Below are 19,456 nucleotides of genomic sequence, written 5' to 3' on the forward strand. Positions count from 1 at the left end.
TATCGTCATAAAATATCACTCGACCAGATTAAAAATCGATCCAGATTTAGAGTAGAATAGTTGATTGCTATAGCCAAACATTTAGATGTTGTGCTTTGAAATTTTTGATCTTCATATAAGCTGCTTAAAAGGAAATCAAATCTTTGTTGATCTTACGTTGTACCTGCCTACATTTATGCTATGCAGATGTGACAGGTTTGCGCATTTGATTCTTGGCACTCGCTTTGCTTGCAAGCAGTAAAGTGCCTTCATGTGGTCCATGCCACAATCTCTCCCATCTAGCAACCAACGTCACATCACATCGCCTGGTACATACCTACATAGATAGCGACATCAAAGGCCATAAAATCAGTGTCCAGGGTACTTAAGGTTCCCCATCATGGCTCACATAGTACAACTCTCTCCGCGTTGTGATTTTTATTGCTATAATCAAAGAAAGAGCGGTTCAAACTAATACTCAGTAGCACGAACCGAGGCTTCAAATACCATCTGAACTCGCACCTTCAGAAGCCTCCAGTCGTTCCTCTCTCAACAGCTTCAACTCCGATGGGGACGAGTCGCCTTTGACTTACAAGCGCTTCTCAAGCCTTGTCCAGCACTCGTTTGACGGGATCTCTTTATCTGATCTGATCATCGTGAAACGCAGCGACTGGGAGGCGCTGAACCACGAACTCACCAATGAGGGAGAGTTACATGAGCAAGCTAGAAAGTCTATCGAGAAGACTTACGAAGAAATCATGGCTACTTACAAAGTCTCTTTATCCGAACGATACAAAGAAGATATGGAAAAGATGGCAAAGAGAATAGCCGAGCTAGAGTCTAAAGTTGAACCACTCAATAGTGCAGTGAACGAGCAAAACCTAAAAGAAAACGGGGAGACGAAGGTAGGTCAAGAATTGGAGGAGAAATTGGTGACCGCCCAGGAGAGGATCATGGATTTGGAAACAAAGGTGGATTGCCTAAAGTTGATCCTTGCTGGAAGAATCACGGACAGGGAAAGGGTTTCTACCAATGGTGGTCAATACCACGTTGAAGCCGAGGAAGAAACCTCTGAAACCAAGTTGAAGGCGGAACCTGCGGTGGAGAAAAAGCAACCCAATATGCATTCGGTACCTTTAGGCCCACGAATTATTTTGAACCGTAACCATTTTAAAAACGCTCATGCGGTTATTCCCACGAATGGCAATGCAATGACTCGTCCTCCCGTATCCCGAGCTCCTCCGGGGATGGTTTCCAAGCCCTCTCCTCGATACACTACGCCCCGCATCACAACCGACCATTTGGTCAGCGATTCACGTAGCAAGCGGCGTGCAATTTATATTGTCAATCTCGGGCCCAATTTCTCTCTTCCTGCACTTCTCTCCTGTATAACCCAGGGCGCACTTGAACGCATTATACCGTATCCTTACCGCGGAACTTGTCTACTCATATTCGTACACTCAGCTCAGGCACATGCCTTTTTTTTGGCCGCAAACACTCCCTCCAAAAAGCACCCATTTTCAGGAAAGTTTAATGCCAGTGTTAACTGGGCGGATCAAGCGATAGCTCGAATGGACTACTACGTTGCTAGTCGAATCGCCGAGTGCGGTGCAACCCGTATCGTCAAGTTTACTGGCTTAGAAGCAGCCGTAATTGGCGAGGGAGGTATTGGAAGCCCAGTGGACAAGGAGGGCGTTATTGCTTGGTGGGGCGGCAAGAACAATTATTTAATCGGTGTCACGATCAATGACGACTCAGACGGTCGAAGATCTGCCGTAGTTGAGTGTGAGAGTGTTCGAGACGCGTGGTGGCGGGTTCAAGAAGTGACATCAAAGGTCAAAAATTGCTTGTTAAAGGTTGGATGGGAGTGGGTGCCAGACTACTGTGCGTCAGGAGTAGTTGGTTTGGCTTGATAAAAAGAATTTATCTTGGCTATGGGCCAATCGCAGATTATGCGGGAAGTCGTTTCGGTGGCTGGATGAACTTGTGGATTCGAATGGAAGGAGGATAAGTCGCGAAAAAAGAGTCTGTGGATGAGAGGTTGATATTCATTACTGGTTGTTCTTCTTCCAGTATATTTGAATGTTGCTGATGAACTCGGGATCTGAAGATGGATTTCTGCGGGAAACCATTGGGCAGGATATACAGTAGAATCAGTAGTGAGGGGGAAGTGAGCTCATACTTACTGCTTGTATGGATTTAGTAGCAGCTTATAGGGAATCGAAGTCGAGTGCAAATCTCTGGATTATGAAGAACTAACAGTGGAATAGATCAGAATATACCTCATTTACATGTATTCTTAACCAATCCCCTCGTTCTTTCAGACTTGGAGTGGATATGCATGTGCGCTCCCTTGAGTTAAACCACTGTATATGTAACAATACTAAATTGTTTTTTATGGGATCTTACATTTAAGCTTGGGACATACATAAGCTCGAAATTCTCTCCTATTGCGCGCTATAAACTAAACCAATCCTAACTAAAATGTACTTCGCAATACCTAATGGTGGAAGAGCTTCCCTATCATTCCTTACATACCACCAACGCAACAGCAACCTAACTTCTCAAAAGCAAAAATTATAACAATCAAACATAAGTACTAATTATTTCTTGAATCAAAAAATCGATATCTCTTTGCCCTCCAATTACATTAACAGCATAAGCCCACACAAGATCACCACGATCCACCCGCTGCCAGCCACAACACGTCCGATACCACTAGTAAACGGGGTCATGGTAGGTTGCATCACCCCCGTACCGGTTCCGGTTATAACCATAGTCGGACCAACAGATACGGTAACACTGCAACGGCTCTGTTCGTCACAAATTGTCCTTGTCACCGTTGTACTAAATCTACAGTTAGTATCTCCATAGGCATTTAAGTATATATCTAAAAACTTACTTGGACGTCTGAGTTTTGGTGGATGTGTTGTTACTCCTAGTAGTATTGTAGGACATAGTCATAGTATGATTCATACGAGTATAAATGCTGGTCATCCCAGTACCTGGGTATGTCATGGAGGTATAGTTCTTGCTCCAAGTTGGGGACATGGTGAGCGTGGGAGTGATAGTAGGGGTGAGATAGGTGAGGGTTGTCGTTGCAACCACGGACCAGACCAAGAGGTCGGCCATTGCGCCGCCGGCGAGGGCAGCGGTGAGGAGAAACGCGGTATGGAAATACATTTTAGCTGTTGAAAGTTATTAATCGATGTATAACGAGTGAACGAATGGATGGATGATGGGAGACGGGAAATAGGAATGCGAAGCATGAAATATATAGCTGGAAAATGAGGACGGATTCGGAAGAAACGCTTTCGGCCCTTAGGACTTGAGAGTCTAGAAACGGAGTGACGGTTTCGGACATCTTGTTTATACAACCTATAGCCAATTTCTTCTGGCCTATGGGTCCTGGCCAACAACTCGATGGGTATGTTCGATCTCCCTGAAGCCTATATGTCTATCTACTACTTGAATTGCGAGTGATTCAGCCCCCATTGTTTGTAACCTGGAGTTCATAAGAGCTTAGTTACATGTAACCACATGCACATTTCAAACAATTGTCAATACTCTCCAAAACTTCCAGCCAAAACCCAAACCGGAATGACGCATTATCATTATGACCGCAAAATGCTCCCCTGAGCACTATTTTTCTCCGAAAACAGTGTCACCGAGTTCAGGTTTTGTCTTGTGCGCCAGATCTTTGTTTGGTGCCGACATTCTTTCTTTTTGACATTCCTCGCTGGTTGATCATTTCCGTCGATTACTTAAGCTAAGATCTTGATCTATTTTTAGATCACTTCTCTATTTCAAAACGTCTAAAGACTTGAATTTCTAGCATTAGTAAGATAACTGTTCATAGAATTGATGGAATTAGTGACCTTGTACTACCCTAAATTTAGTCTTTTCCTTTTGGTTGATATTAGGCCCTATCCTTTGCGCCGACCCTCCATACAAGTATAATTTGGAGCCAGCTCTGTCTGGGCAAAGGACCTATTATTAATATTTGTATTTTTCTAGCAATTAAAAGAGTTGTCTCTAGTATTCACAACGAAACCTTAAAAAATAAGGGGGTGGAATAAAAATGAGGTTGTCTCCAGATCTTGGCTTATTATCCCTGGTCGATCGTCTTTTCATACATGAAACTTATATTCAGCTACATGTAGCTAATCAACTACCTAATTAGTGCCGGAATATAAAACTCCTTACTTACCAAATATTCTCGTGTATCGGCATATTTCAATTTGCTAGTGCTATCACCAGCACTGCTTGCAATTGTACCGTATTTCCATATACCAATATATATACTATCCCCTTGAATTCCCACTCGATCATCGATTGGTTGATGCAGATATAAACAATTATGCAATCTCTACTAGGCCTATATCGTTGTAGAATGTTACGTATACCGGCCGTTAATATTATGCGTTTTCAAACATAGAAAGGCACAAGTACCAGAAAGGTATCAATTGGTACTCATAAATTATAAACGCAAAGTAACCAGCGGAACTTGAGAATCGTCCCTACCCCGACATAACCACTCTCAATCTCACTATTCTCAAATCTCATACTCTTCTTCTTTTACGTACACGGCCTCAACACCCGATTAAACACTCATCCACTAATCTATGGCAAAACCGCTAAACAACCCAACCGATGACTTTAACACCAATCCACGTCCACATCCCACCACGAGCATCTCTGATGATCATGCTATTCCAAAACAGTTTTGTCCCCTTGACATCACCAAAGCATCTCTTCGCGCCCTGCAAGAAGGGGCATGGGGACTCGCCACTACTGCATTTGAATTGATCGCTGCCCATGCATTCCAAGATGACCCGATCTCCTCGTCATCCTCGTCATCCTCGTCCCAGGCTTCCAAAGCTCCAGATGATGTTAACCTCGAACCCACTGAGTCTCGGGCCATCATCGTTGCGCGGTTGGATCAAGCAGTTTTTACACCTCTTCCGGTTCCTAGGATCCGTATGAAGTGCTCCACTTGTAAGAGGACGAAGTGGAATTACAGCCTAATTATTGGCGAAGGGGGCCCACTGGGTGGCGAAGAATTCTGCACTAGTGACCACAACTCTGAATGTGAGGATGAGATGGAACAGGAGGAGGAGAAGGACTGGGTTACTAATGAAACTATTGATATGATTCATTTTTGCCCTACACTGCCGGTGCAGGTGTGGAACGGCGAGAGATTTGTGGAGCGGCCTTGTACTCATGGGCTAGAGGTGATTGAAAGATAGCTGTATGGTTTTTCAAATTTGGGAGGTTTAGAAACAGCATAGAGGGTACTGACGTATATGGATCCAAATGCTATCTCTGTACTTGTCATGATCGGATAAATGATTGTAGGTGTTTCGGGATTCTGTATGGTATGAGTTACGAATCGTAGTATAAAGTTTCCACACAGCCACTAGGGCTACGGCCCAGATACCCTAGGACTATCCAACAGGGAAAGGGGAGCAATTCTATTCAAGCTCACTTCAAAGTTTAAACCGTCGGGTGTATTCTTCATAGGTCATCACTCGTGTAAGTTTTCGAAGCATCTATTGAAAAAGTAGGACAAGATAGTTAAGTGGCTTGCTTCCTTCATCGACAAAGTGTCTGACTAGTTATATATTCACGGATCGGGCAGGTATAAGTATGGCAATGACAGATTTCGACATGAAAAGCTCGGACAACTCACCTATACGGATTTGGCATTTGAAAGCTAGTTATCCAACATTATCAAATATGCGTATCTTAAATTCGCTATGTTTTTCTCCAAAACGTTAGTCTATAGTAGTCCAGCATTATATTTACGTACTTACAACTATATATGTACTTGGTAGTTATGCGATGATACAATAAGAAATCAACTCTGGATGAACCCGGGCCGGCGATGCCCGTAGTGCTGATATAAGCTAAATTTCAAAAACTGCCTCATAGATATATGTATGTACAAATAACATATACCTTCGTACGGACTTAATTGTAACTACTTGACCGGATGAAGTAGGTAGCGAGTTTTCTCACCTATTTAGCATAACAGGGACATATAGTCCAGTTAAATAAAGTTGAACTCGATACTTTTGTTACGGTATCGTGATCATACCACACTTTGTATTCTTCCTTCTCTTTTTCTCCTTCTTCTACGTACTTGTAATAATCACGACCGCGATACCTTTGAATTCATAGAGTGCATGGGAGCCTGTAAACCTGCGTGAGATCCTGTGAGCTACCATAAGAACAACCATGCCTTATTGGGATATTCTAGCCAGAGCAAGGTCTTTAGGTAAGTTCCGTCAATGCAATATACATGTACTTCATATACAGCTTTACACCCTCGAATCTACGGAGAAAAGTATACGCAGTACGGCGGTGTCAGTGAAAAATTTCTCAAGCGATTTCAACTATCATGACTTTTATCGGTGACGAGCATTTAGACTCTCTTATTACACAAGCTCTGGTGGCCAAGTTGGTAAGGCGCAGCACTAGTAATGCTGAGATCCTCGGTTCAACTCCGAGTCAGAGCAACTCAGATGGTATCCAGTTCTTAATACCTGGATCGATTGTATTTTGCTAAATTTTTAGGCCCATCCTCGTCTTTTACTGCCCATCATGAAGTCGAGTAATTATACTTGTGTGTCTCCCGGTCCGTCCCTGATTTTCAAGACTTTTAGGCCTGTGATTGTTCAAGACAGCAAAGAGGAGATTAATATTGATCACAGAGACTTGCAGCCATGCCAAGCCAGAGTAGTGATATCAGGATCCAGAGCACCAGTAGCAAGCTCAGTTTAAGACGAGCCACGCGTACTGTTTGCGGTAGAGTCGGGTGAAAACGACGGAGAGGATAGTTGGTGTCAGCATATCGAGCATTCATTGTAGTCCTAATCGCTTGGAGTTGACATCGCGTAGAGCCCCTTGCATGTCGCCTTACGGTCCACTCTACCGAAAAATGCAGGTCAGACCCTGCTCCGGGTGGTGGGGATGTACATAATTCTTGGCATGTAACTACCGTGATCATAGAGGATCACTCGCGTTCGCCCCTCGAGAGCTTTTCATGCGAGCTTTGTTTGTTTGTCCTAGCTGGTCACATGCGAACTATAAACAAGGGGATGATTCCCCTTATAAGGAAGTAGTGAGGGCGAATGTAACCGCAGTTTCATGCAATAACTGCAGTACACCACACTAAAACGGAACATCTTCGTCGTCATGACATGCAAAATAGAGTGCTCTTGACTGCCTCTACCCGTAGACTTACAGACACTAACATAGTTCATCTTATTAATTACCCAGGCATCTAGTAATCTGTCAGAAAGCCTTATCATTTATCCCTTAATTCCCTGAGCCTGTTCCCTGAGCTGCCTGTTCTAAATTATCCTGGTGCTCGGATCCAAGAAAGTGTGAAATGCTGACTAAGCGCAGTTCATCTGGGCCGAATGGTGATCATGGAGTGTCACTCGGAATTAGGCTTTTTCGTTTTTTTACGACGCGGGCTTCTAGAAGGTTGAAATGTCGGGTATTTAATCTTAGATGGGATTAAACCTTCACGGAATATCAAGAAGGAGATGAGAAGGAGGCGAAATGAAGTATTGGTGTATATTGGGCAAGGGAGTGTGCCGTGATATAGGAGTGGTACTTTGCTGTAGTTTCTCTTTATATTGTGCCTGTAATATGGAAGGTGGAATGGTCATGATGGAATGATTAAAGCAGGGCTCCGATAGAATTATATGAATACAGGGTATATTAGTGAAGGATCTTAATTTCATCGATATAATATACATACACTTCGTCTTGTAGTTGTAGCACACTTGTTTCGGGAGGAAACGTCGTGTAAACTTATGTAACTAGTGCAGTCATGACTTTTTCGCCATGAACTCTAAACCCTCACCCGGTTTCCTCCACAGCATCTAAGCATCGCTTCCTCAAGTTTATTTTATTTTTAGGTATTGCACCTCAATTACCCTTCCCCTGCTCCCTTGATTGGCCATCACACATTTGCACTTGCATCTCGCTCCCCACATTCATTTCTTCTTGAACTCAATCTCGCAAACGAAACATCCTCCTTCTCTGTTTCACGTTCTCTCACCATCTAACGGAAATCACCATTGTGCCCCTCATCCTAAACAGGGCAATCATATCCGCTTGTCTGGGATTTCTGCACTGACCACTTGCAATTCCAGAACAATCCCCACGCCCTGCACGTGTTTGTTGGATGCTGTCCTGTTCTCGACAATGTCTCAAATTCCATCCAAAATCAAGATCTGATCTCGACGAGAAGGGGGGGTTATCGGGAAAACCCATTTTGTTCCTAGTTTGCCGAAGAGGGCCCGAGGTACTCTATGTATGTACTCCAATACTTTACGTAGGGAAAGCCTAGAACGGGGAGGATTAGGGGCAAAAACAACTAGGTCAATTAACAGATATTGTTCTTAACCCTCCCCCTTTTTGACTCCAAACCGAAGAAGTGTCTAATCGCCTCAGGTAATTGTTACGGTAAACCGATGATAGGTATCGAGCTCGCGGGCCTGTACATCTTGAATTTCTAGCCACTACCCCCCCTATGCATGCTTAATCTTGCGTTGCAGTGCGTGCTTCAGGGGTAGCCGTTGAGAAGAGGTTTGGGGTTAGACTTATTTCTGATTGGTGTGGCATGCAAGGCACAGATAAAAGTGTGAAAAGGCAAAGACAGGGCAAAAAGGGCGATCAGAGTTCTCCTTTCTGCATGCATGTCCGGCCTGTGTGCCATACTCTACATATCGGCAGAAGTTTTTTGTCTTGTCCCCTTCAAGCCACCGCGCCCAGATCACATACCGTTTTGATAATCGCAACGGACGGGTACCTGCTTTTTGTAGTAGTACCTATAGGAGAGGAGATGTGTGTAATATTTTTCTACAAATCTTTTCGATCTTTGTTGGATGTGAAATGTGAGTCGGGTGGGCGGTTAGGTGCCAAACGATCCAAAACTGCCAACTCTGCCAAGTGAATAAACGTTCTTCAAATCTCGATTCAGGTTTCGCTCTAGGGGAGAGGCGAAAAATTCGGATGATTCCATCTGGATGGCTGGAGGAGAAAAATGCTCTAAGCATGTCGACAGGGATGAAGCGTTACCGGGGATTAGCCTTTTCGCTCTCTCGGTCGACGTTGTAGCCAAGGCTTGAGCCGCAGCTTAAACCTAATGTAGAACTGCCCCTGAAGGTAATGAAGCGAGATTCTCGCGTGTGCTGTTGGTAGTAGGACAACAACGAAAACAAGCTGGCAACGGTGTGGGCACTTTGCGAAGCTAGGCCAAAGGGGATATCTGGGGGGAAGGGGGGGAAAGAAGTGTTTGGTGTAGTTAACTTACATAACCGGCCTGTGAGAATCAACGGATTATTCAGAGAATGGGAAACATCCTCCGGGTAGAACATGGAGGCAATCTCCCGAAAGAATAATTCTGTATGGATTGGGAAATTAGAAATTGGCTGTTGACGGCCCGCTAGGGCAGGAACTCGGCCCCCGCGACTGATTCTGGAAGTGTGATGGCGAGTGAGTTAGTCTGTTAAGGAAGCTTCAGCAGGATTTAGGAACAGGGGGAGGGTCACGGGGAGGGGATGGGTAGTGGTATTGGGGTTAGGTACATGCAGGTAGAGTACCTGCCTAGTGGTGAAGTGAAGTGAATAGGGTGGATGTAGATGGATGGATGGGAATTCATGCTCGAAGATTGTGGGGGAAAGGTTACAGGGGGTTTGGGTCATCGCGGATTGCGGATTGATTGAACATCAGGCTTAGCTTCAGTACTGGGGAGCTCAACTCTGAACTGTCGCTGATACTCTAATGTATGAGGAAATCGACCAAAATCAAGCAATCAGCGCACAGAGTCTGGTGGCCAATTCTCAAATTTCGAGGAGGATGTGCTGGTGGTGGTTGTGGCACTGGCTGGTGCTCTGATGGGTCTCATACTCATAAACCTCATTTCGTGGGCGCAGACTAGACTGCAGTAGTGGACCACTCACGGGAGTGATATGCCTCGGCTGCTCTAAGCTATTCCCCTTACAGACGTAGAGACAGTGCATCTGAGCTGTATGCCTCTATGCTATGCTTCTGTCCCCACTATCCCGCCTTAGTGGTATGGCTGGTAATTGTCTCTCCTTTACTCTTTCTTAGTACTCAAACCCTCAACATCCATTCCTTTTTAACCAGCTCGTCTTCCCCCCCAACAGCACATTCTTTCCTTCCTCATCTCGCTATCACACACACGGTCTCTTCGGTTTCCTTTCGCTCTTTACATTTTTACGCAACTTACACACTCATTAATCAACTTTTCCCACAACCCCAAACAATCCAATAATCAGTCAACATGCGTTTCTTCATGAGCTCAGTTTTCGCCATTGCCGCCTTTGCCACTTCTGTTTTGGCTGGCGAGAACCCGATCATCCACCCTGATTCAACTCACCCCATGACCGCTGGCGAGCCTTACGACATTACCTGGACTCCCACCAACAACAACTTGATCAAGCTCACTCTCCGAAAGGGCCCTTCAGGAAACCTTAAGGATATTTTGATCATTGTTGGTAAGTAACTTCTAACGATTTAACCATTGCCGTATCTTGGACAATTGCTAATGATTTTTTAAAGGTGACTACACAAACTCCGGTAAATTCACATGGACTCCCAACCCAGACCTCCCCGCCGGCCCGGACTACGCGATCATGATCACGGACAAGGCGGGCAACATCAACTACACCCCTCTCATTGAGCTTAAGGCCGCCTCCCCCGAGGCTTCCTCAGCATACTCATCTTACACCACCCCCTCATCCACCAAGGCTTCTTCCACCAAGGCTGCTGCTTCAACCACTGAGACTCCTTCGACCACCACCACCGAGCCCCCTAAGACCACTGTCATGACTGTTGTTTCCGGAAACTCCACCACCATGGTCACCTCCGTCATGTCCTCAAACGCCACTGTCACCACCGGACTCTACGGAAACTCCACTCACAGCACCACCCGCTCTTCCAAGCCTACCTCTGACGAGACCTCAACCCCCACCGACACCGCTATCTCTACTGGTGCCGCTGCCGGTCTCCTCAAGAGCCCCCTTGCTTTGGTGGTCTGCTTGATCGGTGCCGTCGTCTACTTGAACTAGAGTATAAAATATAATTATTTGTGAGGCTTAGCGACCTTTTTTTGTATTTTTTTCTCTCTTTTTCAGCATATTTGTTTTTAGTAGCCACTTGCATTAATAATTCGGAGCGATATCTGGTTCTTTTGTAATATTGAGCATGACTGGATGGCAAAGCTTGGAGTTGTCGGGGTCGAGGTGTGGTGGGATGAGTGTGAAGTAGTTTTTTTGGGGGAGGGAATGTGGATGGTACGTGGAGGAGCCACTTGTGTATAAGTTTACGGTGTGCACAAATGAAAGCGGATCTTCTTTAAAAAACTCTCTTATTTTTTGCTTTGCGAGCGTGCGATTTTAGCCCCATTGTGTCTTTGCGATCATTTCTCAGTTCTTATTTTTCCTTTATATCAAGTCTCAGTGGGAAGCGCTCCTGCAATGGTCTATGCTAGTCTGTAAGATAATTTCGTTGGTTTGCGGTTGGTACATGTCAAGTTAGTAGGCAAATAGTAATATGTTTATTTACCTGTTCTACATAAAGCTCGTATCGTGGTTCGTATCGTGGGGTGCTGTTCTTTACAAGCTTTGGTAAAAGAAAACGTAAAGTGCACATTGAAGGTCAGTACTACTAGGCCAACCATCAAAAGCCACCAATTCAGAATACGATGTTTATAATACAGTCTGATAAGTTAACGACGGCGACGTTAATTGCATATGTACCGTACGCTTCTAGATGCCTCAATATCATCTGATCAACCTACCCGATACATACAATTCGCATAGTACAGTACGACTCCTATCCTGTCGTGCCCCCCCTCGCCCCCAATTGCATTCCACAGCACGCCGCCGTAAGTGTTCGCGCATATATGATGGGTACTAATGCAATAGGGTAGAGCATCATTCGACCGCGCAAAGAACAGAAAACAGAATGCTTGTACCACCAGAACGTGGTAGATAGACTTTAGCCCAGTACCAATCACACGACCCCTACCTCCTTCCCGCCCTAGACACTGGGCCCTCTAAATATAGCAACGCTGTAGTGCGTCCCATGCCATGGTCCACGAAATACTACGTCTCTACACGGTACACCTACCTACACCCCCACATCAAAGGTGGGCTATGCTGCTACTACCCTACGAGGGGGAAATTGGATTCTTGAGGTATTTTGCTGTTGCTGTTGTTGTTGGCAACAAGTGACATGGGCTACTAATCTTTGGCGCGCCGGAGGTGATTACTGTGCGGTAGTAATTAACCAAATTTCTTGGGATTAGGTTTCGGGGATGATGCTCATTACCCGCCCCAAAAACCTAACCCTCGGAATAGTGGTGGTCCTTTTCATTTCCGTTTCTCTTGGTTCTCTTGGTTCTCTAATTGGTTCTCTTGGTTCTCGGGGATGGTGGTGGTGGTGGTGTAGCGCGCGCTGGTTGCACGTCTTGTCGTGACGTCGGCTGGATTGGTGATAGGGCGCTTGTGTACTCTACAGTTCATGTCGTGTGAGCATGTACCGGTAGTGTGGGGAGAAGGGCATTTTGGCCCATTCCTTTTTCTTCTTCGTCGTTAAAAGTGCAGGTCTGGAAAGGGTTCGTACGACTTGGTGGCTGGCTGACAAGACACGAGGATCGGGTTGCGGGGTGTGGTACATAGGAGAGTGCTTTTAAGGTCGCCGCTGTTACGGGAGTGAAAATAATAGTTGAAAAATGGGGTGATGTGTGTGATCAACTACCTACTATTGACATAACGGTCAATGATACGGCTCTATGGTCACGATCGCTACTATGCGCAATAATTGATTGCTCGCCGATCAGTAGAGAACCAGAATTAGTAAAACGCCGGGGGGCTGTCAATTGCCATCATATGTGATAGTTCACTTACCTTCTCCTGGTAGTAGAGGCGACAATCGCCGTAGTAGATAAAACCCGATGCGGTTAACCAACCACCTTAATAAAAATTCCGTACCAGTTAATGTAGGGAAAAAAGTATCGAAAGGTCCTGCCCGGAGTCGAACCGGGATTACAGGAATCAGAATCCTGGGTGCTAACCATTACACTACAGAACCATGCAGCGCCGTGCATCGGATCATTAATAATCCACAAAATACTCCAGCACAGGCTGTCACTCGGTTGCGCTACTTGCAGTTTGTATCCAGCGGTGCCGCGCCTCACCTATGTAATCGCTGGACGGTACGATAAAGTACTCATCATGCGAGTGACCGTTCAATTATATTAGTGCCGCTAGCGCAAGTGTGATAGGAGTCTCGAGACTGTCCCCGAGGCGCTGTTACGAGAAGCTGATACCTATTTTTACTAAAAATAGACTGCCGTAGGCTCGCGATAATTATGACAGCTTCTAGAGACTCACGAGACCACTACATGTACTTATAGCAAAGCCATAGAGCACCCACACCCTACTGCACGTAATTCTATATAATCATCTCATATATTGATATAATTAATGTGGTCCACAAGACGGGCCGGCTCGACTTGAGCCAGCTTATCCATAAATTTGTATTATAGGTCTATTTGCGAATAGATATTTTCATGAAATTTGCTTCGTCTCATAAGTTGAGCTACCAGTTGATACTTTAGGGAAAATTCTGCAGTCTCGAGCCTTTTCACAAGCAAGCCGAGCTGAGCCCAAGATATGACAAACTGACTCGAGACGATTCATGGGCCACACTAGATATAATTATTGCGGGCTTCCTTGTTCTCTCGATATGGGGACTTTTATCCTCCTCAGGAGGGACTACGTGCCGGTAGGGCGGCATCAGCGGGTGGGGAAGAAGAAACCTGCGTATGTTCGAGAGGCATAATAAGTTTTTACCCCCGCTTCAATTGCGGAGAGATATAGCCCGTCGGATCGTGGGTGGCCATTGCACTGAGCATTATCTAACCCCTTTCCTTGAAAGAACGTGGCTTGTTTAAGGCCTATTGGCGTTCGTCTGTACGCACGTGCGGAGAATAGCAACAGTGATATAGGTACGAAGTAATACATTATATGCATGAGGTCTCACTCGACTGTGGGACTTTAATAGAAAGTCGGTGATATTAATTTTTAATTTAATTTTTAATTAATTCGTTAATTGCATGCAACCTTACAGTTATGGCAATACCCCAGAACTACCCCGCTAGCTCCCGGCCACGCCCAATGAAGGGTATTCGGCAAGCTGGCAAACATCCACCACCATCTGCGAGGGGTAAAAAGGGAAAAGTGACTATTTAGCTCTAACAAATTTGACTCTGTCTCTCCTTCCGTCCTTCCTTCTGGGACCAAATATAAACCCTTCGTATCCTGAATAACCGTCTAAGTATCTGTATATCCGGTGTGGGAGTCCGACTGTGCCTGCTCTGTCGCTTATATCCTTGTCGCCTATCGCGATATTTGTACCGGGTTTGTCCATGAAAACGAACGCTTGACTATCGCTGTGTTTGAGCCACGCCCACGAAAGTCGGTGATACATTTTCTGCCCGATAGGCAGATATTTCCAGTTCGTGAAATTCAGTGATGCAGTTATGTATTTAAACGCGCCCATCTCCTGTACCTGCCCAGCTTCGCGGCCGGGTGTTTGTTCGGTACACTGCCCCGCAACCCCCCACCGCTTTCAAGGCTTCCGCAATGACCGATGAAGCGATTCGATTGCCGGTTTCCGGGAAGGACTTTTAGTTGGGAAATGACCAACCGGACCACCAACTAACCAATACTACATGTAGGTATGTTGGCGCCGGCCCTTAGGTGATATGGTCCGCCCCACCATGGCTAGTAGACACCGAGTGCGATATATGGAGAACACAAAACTGTACTAGGATCATTAGGTTGCGTATAGCTGGCTGGCTTATTGAGAAAGGTGGTGGAGTTGCTCCATGAGTTGGGAGTTTTGTTTGATGTGTTTAGGTGGAGTATGGTTGTAGTTGTCCGCGGCCGGGTGTATATATATCTCTGGATCACTCCCTATCACACACAATCAAAGAGAATTCTGGCCCTCAACTCCCAAATCTAGACCACACCTAACACCCCACTCTCCTGAGCGCCCCCCAAAGTCCCGTAACGCACTTCAAGCGTGTACTCGATCACGAATCATCACTCGCATTGGCCATCCACAGAATCTTAGTGGGTATGTAAAAAAGCAGTCGTCCTGGTAGTTCAAACTGAACAATCTCTCCCAAGCACGAATAAAAAACCCTGAGCCGAGAAAGAAGCCTAGTAGTGGCCTCAACCAAAATTCGTTGGGGGTTGATATACCGAGTGATCCTCTATGACCCGCCCCGCCAGTCCTACACATCCGATGGCCGCACAACACACAGAACCCCACAGGTTCGCGTAATCCTGCGCCCGTTAAATTCCGGGAAACACCACTGCTTTAGAAGGTTCCCGGGTAAGCGTTGCGGGTACGTACATATCCACCCATCGCACAGGGAGATCAGCCCATTAATTCTGCATGAGAGCGTCGGTTGTGTACGTGCTGGGCTGGGCTGGATGCACTATGATGTAGAGGTTTGTCGCTGCCATGTGGCGGGCAGATGTAAGGGGATGAATGGCAGCAATGCAAACTCTGGTGCTTCTGTCGGGTGGGAGTAGGGAGTGGGAAATGTCGTTACCGTGGGGCAGGGGGGGGGGGGGCGTTGGATCGTGGGTGATGTTTGGCCGGTTTCTAGCGGACGGGTGCGGGAATGGGGAGGGACGAGCCGTTGGCGAGAGGTCGGGGAAAAGTTTACGGACCATCCACTAGTACGGGCAGGTGCTTTTTCGTGAATGAGGGGGGGTATGTATAGCTGGCGCTGTTGGTGCGGAGAGCGTTGAAGGCGTGAGATAGCTGTCCCTGGCCGGGAGGTAGATACACATATGTAGATAACTATACATCAAGATGCGGGCCACCAAGGAATTAGAGACGGAGGAAGCGGTGTCCGTCCAAGCTGGATTGCCGTGCGGGTTTAACGTACTGGCAGCTGGTGGGTTCAGTGGAGTGACCCGAAGTCCCTCACCCCCTGGTACGTGTATTAGTCGAGCTGTCAGTCAGAGCATGGATTAGGTTTGTGCTTACGGATACACATGTCAACCACATGGATTATGTATAGTGCCTCCTCACCGGGCCATTGGAATGTGCTTCATGAGCGCACGTGAGGAAATTTGGGAGATGGAAATTAAAGGGGGAGAGGGGCTGTGGTGGTTGGTTGGAAGGGTTGAAAGCTTATTTGATCTCGGCATTGATGCGATGGAAATATATGTACGAACAACGGCAGTGGCGGGCAGTGGTGGATAGATGGAGTGCACACTGTACCCAGCATCGCGGTTGGGATGGCAGCGTGAATGGTCTCGTTCCAAGATCCATTCGGAATTTTTGGTGGTTGTAGTTGACATCATGGATGAACGGTACCATGGTCATGTTCCCGCTTCGTGATTGTGTGCGTGTGTGCACGCAGGTGGACTCCCGTAACGAGTGATATTCCATGAGTAACACTGAGAAAACGATCCATTAAATTTCATGTATCCCAAAAGCGGATGTAGCAAAATTTCATTCTACTGACCAAGTGTCTAGAACTAAGCGGGTAACATTTGGCTAGATGTATATAGGTGGATTCGGGACAGATAAACCGTTATATCACCCACCACTATCTGGCATACCTCCCGATCCCATCCCTAATGAACATTCCATTCCAATCCTTTCTCAAGAACTGTATCAGGAATACTGACCCATCTTTATCTAGTCGACCGCATACCACTTACTCCCCTGTGGCGTCGGCCGGCCCCCACGAAAGGCCACATCTACATTTGAAATGAGCAACGACGGAAAAACTCACAGGGCTGAATTGAAAGATACTCACAGAAACCGGGCTCGAGTTCGGTGCCCACGCGATGAGGCAAATAATTAACGAGCTTGCTCATCTCGAATAGCGTGGGAGCTCCCTCCGCTCTATCCGGCAGAGTATGTAGTGGTTTCTCACTGTTCAGGTTGAGACACCAGCCACACACGCAGGAAGTCAGTGCGTACCTAGTCTGGGGACTTGAGACTCAGAGCTATGCAATGTCAAGTATGAGCGAATCTCAGGGGTATCGTCTCGAAACGAGCCTTGTAATTTACAGCTGACCCGAGACCCGTAGGGCGTTGATACCAAGGTCCAAGGAGAGACAACAAACAGCAAGAGTACCTGCCTGGTGAACAGAAAAAACGAGCGGCTAGAGGTTTGGATAACATGCTTGTCCTATTCTAAGTTACTAGACTGACATGACGTTTAACAGATATACTCGGGGCAGGTAAAAAGTACCGGACAATGCAGGTTTTTGGTTCACCAATGGGCGCGCGTGCTAGGCGTGAACTACTGCAAAAAAAGCCCAGAGACAAAAATTGCATTGTCCGGTACTTTTTGCCTGCCCCGAGTACTCTATGTTCTTGGAGACGAAAGGTTTGATTAGGCTTTTCAGAACCAAATGTCTTATCCATGTGTCTAGATGGCTAGCTTGACGGACATGAACACGCCAGTTGTGTCGAATACTCAGTGCATTTTTGACCGTCTTATATATCCAAAACTGCTATATACTTGAACACGGAGTTCAGTTGGCAGTTACATGCATATATTGGAAGAAGCTCCGTACCGGTGGGATGTCGACCATCTTTGTCACGCGGAAGCCACAGCTCGCCACAGGAATACGGGCTGCTAAAACATCTTGTTTGATAGGTCGCCAGAACGAGAGGTGTGCCTCAGGGTTTACATCATACCCTGCAGAGCTTCTTTAGACCCACAGGCATCATCTACACAACAACACAGTAGAATACTCTATCCAAGTCATAACGCCTAGGCTCAGATGAGTGGCTCATAAACTCTGGGCTGCCGCCAAAAATAACATAAAACAGAGCCACATACTCTAAGTTAATATCTAACTAGCGAGGCAAGCCACAATCAGAAGCTGGGATCAATGGAATTTATTGGCCTTGATTACAGAGCATTCCTATCTACCCGGGGCCTGACTGTCGTGCTACATACCTAAAATGAGAATCAGGTACAGCTCGAGAAGAAGAAAGGAAAAACGTTTATAAACATGTAAAATAAGCGGCACCACAAGAGTTGCGCACACACAAAAAAAACTTTGGGTTCTAAGTGGCTTGATCCGTTTTGAACATCGGGAAGATCTCTGGATAATTGGAACCTTACATGTACCCGAGGTAGTAGGTTGTATGGAAGAAAATAATGATTCGATACTTAGGAGTACAATCGATCGCGTCTACAAAGAGAGAGAGTCGCTTCTCCGCGCCTCCCCCTCTTTCTTAAAAATAAACCAGGATCGTCACTCCCGTTTGGTACTTTCTCTTTGGTTGCTTTCTTATGCGATCCCGGGGCGTCGGGGCTCGACGTTTCAAGAGCTGATGACGAAGATCAAGGTGATACCTCTCCACTTTTGCTCCGCACAGTATTGTAGAGTAGGTAGAGTAGGTACTCTACTGTGGGTCTACACACCTGCTCAATGCTCAATGTCGTGCCTAAAATGACAAGGCATTAGATTAGGAATGTGTTACTTCCCATGTATAAATTACTTCTCTCTACATATCTTGGGAGCTTGGAAGTCTCGCTGCATGCACATGGAGTAGAGAGTAAGCGAATCGTACTCTAGATTATGCAAGTCCCGATAGGCAGGCGGCGGCCGCAAGTTCAAGGTATAACCCTCCTCCTCTCTGCACGTATCTCAGGAAAACACTACCGAAAGAGCCGCACGGGATCAAGTCCGGAGAGGGATACCATCGCATGGCCTCATAGGGCCAATAGGATACAGTAGGCCCTGTGCTGGTGACGATGAATCTCATGAGTAAGGCTGAGGCTATGCGTACCTTTACATAGAGTAGGCCGGCACTATACATAAGGCTGGAAACTTCGTTTTGTACCCGCTACAGAGTCTCTGGGACTTCGCCAAAAGCCTATATAGCAGCTAACGTAACAGAAGGAAAACTATCCTTCCATCGGTGGGGATGTTGACTCTTCTGGTCTAACAGAAAGACAGATAAATGGATGGATGTCATGTCACCGTAGACAGTTCAACGGGGGCTAAAAGAGTTGGGTCACCGAATCCTTTCAGCCACAAAGCTAAACAGCGTCTAATTTCATGAAAGGAAAGAAAAGAAAATAGACCCGCTGTAATGGGTATGCATGCATTCCCAGCGTTTACTTAAGCCACAAACGCGCAATTACACGCGCGATGCTTGGTGGAAGGAAACTGGTTCGCTTCTCATCGATCATAGATAGACACATTGCGTGCACATACAGTGACCGGAATGATCTATGGAAAAACAGGGGGGGGGGGGGTGAAATTGTGGATAGAATCAAAATAGCGAGCATTGGTTTTTCATTTCTCTCTTTTTTCCTTTTTCCTTTTTCCTTCCTTTTCCCGGGATTCGGCACTCATCCTCCTCT

The 19,456-nt window shown here is 46.2% G+C and overlaps 4 protein-coding genes across 4 annotated transcripts; 3 read left to right on the forward strand and 1 right to left on the reverse strand.

The window, feature by feature from the left end:
- Positions 1-379: 379 nt before the first annotated feature.
- On the forward strand, positions 380-1,892 carry LAJ45_11082 (uncharacterized protein; the record flags this gene model as incomplete). The annotated part of the gene is made up of 2 exons (XM_046120594.1): positions 380-391; positions 465-1,892. 2 exons carry the CDS (start codon positions 380-382, stop codon positions 1,890-1,892), a joined length of 1,440 nt encoding a protein of 479 aa, XP_045966181.1.
- A 732-nt stretch (positions 1,893-2,624) lies between these two features.
- Positions 2,625-3,162, reverse strand: LAJ45_11083 (uncharacterized protein; the record flags this gene model as incomplete). Its single annotated transcript, XM_046120595.1, has 2 exons — positions 2,625-2,826; positions 2,882-3,162. The coding sequence occupies 2 exons, from the start codon at positions 3,160-3,162 to the stop codon at positions 2,625-2,627; spliced, it is 483 nt and encodes a 160-aa protein (XP_045966182.1).
- Positions 3,163-4,604: 1,442 nt separating this feature from the next.
- LAJ45_11084 (uncharacterized protein) lies at positions 4,605-5,228 on the forward strand (the record flags this gene model as incomplete). The annotated part of the gene is made up of 1 exon (XM_046120596.1): positions 4,605-5,228. The coding sequence occupies one exon, from the start codon at positions 4,605-4,607 to the stop codon at positions 5,226-5,228; it is 624 nt and encodes a 207-aa protein (XP_045966183.1).
- Positions 5,229-10,306: 5,078 nt separating this feature from the next.
- LAJ45_11085 (uncharacterized protein) lies at positions 10,307-11,093 on the forward strand (the record flags this gene model as incomplete). Its single annotated transcript, XM_046120597.1, has 2 exons — positions 10,307-10,520; positions 10,585-11,093. 2 exons carry the CDS (start codon positions 10,307-10,309, stop codon positions 11,091-11,093), a joined length of 723 nt encoding a protein of 240 aa, XP_045966184.1.
- Between the last annotated feature and the right edge of the window lie 8,363 nt (positions 11,094-19,456).

The sequence above is a fragment of the Morchella importuna genome, assembly GCF_003444635.1.
Source record: "Morchella importuna strain M04M26 chromosome Unknown Morimp01GS056, whole genome shotgun sequence".
NCBI lineage: Eukaryota > Fungi > Ascomycota > Pezizomycetes > Pezizales > Morchellaceae > Morchella > Morchella importuna.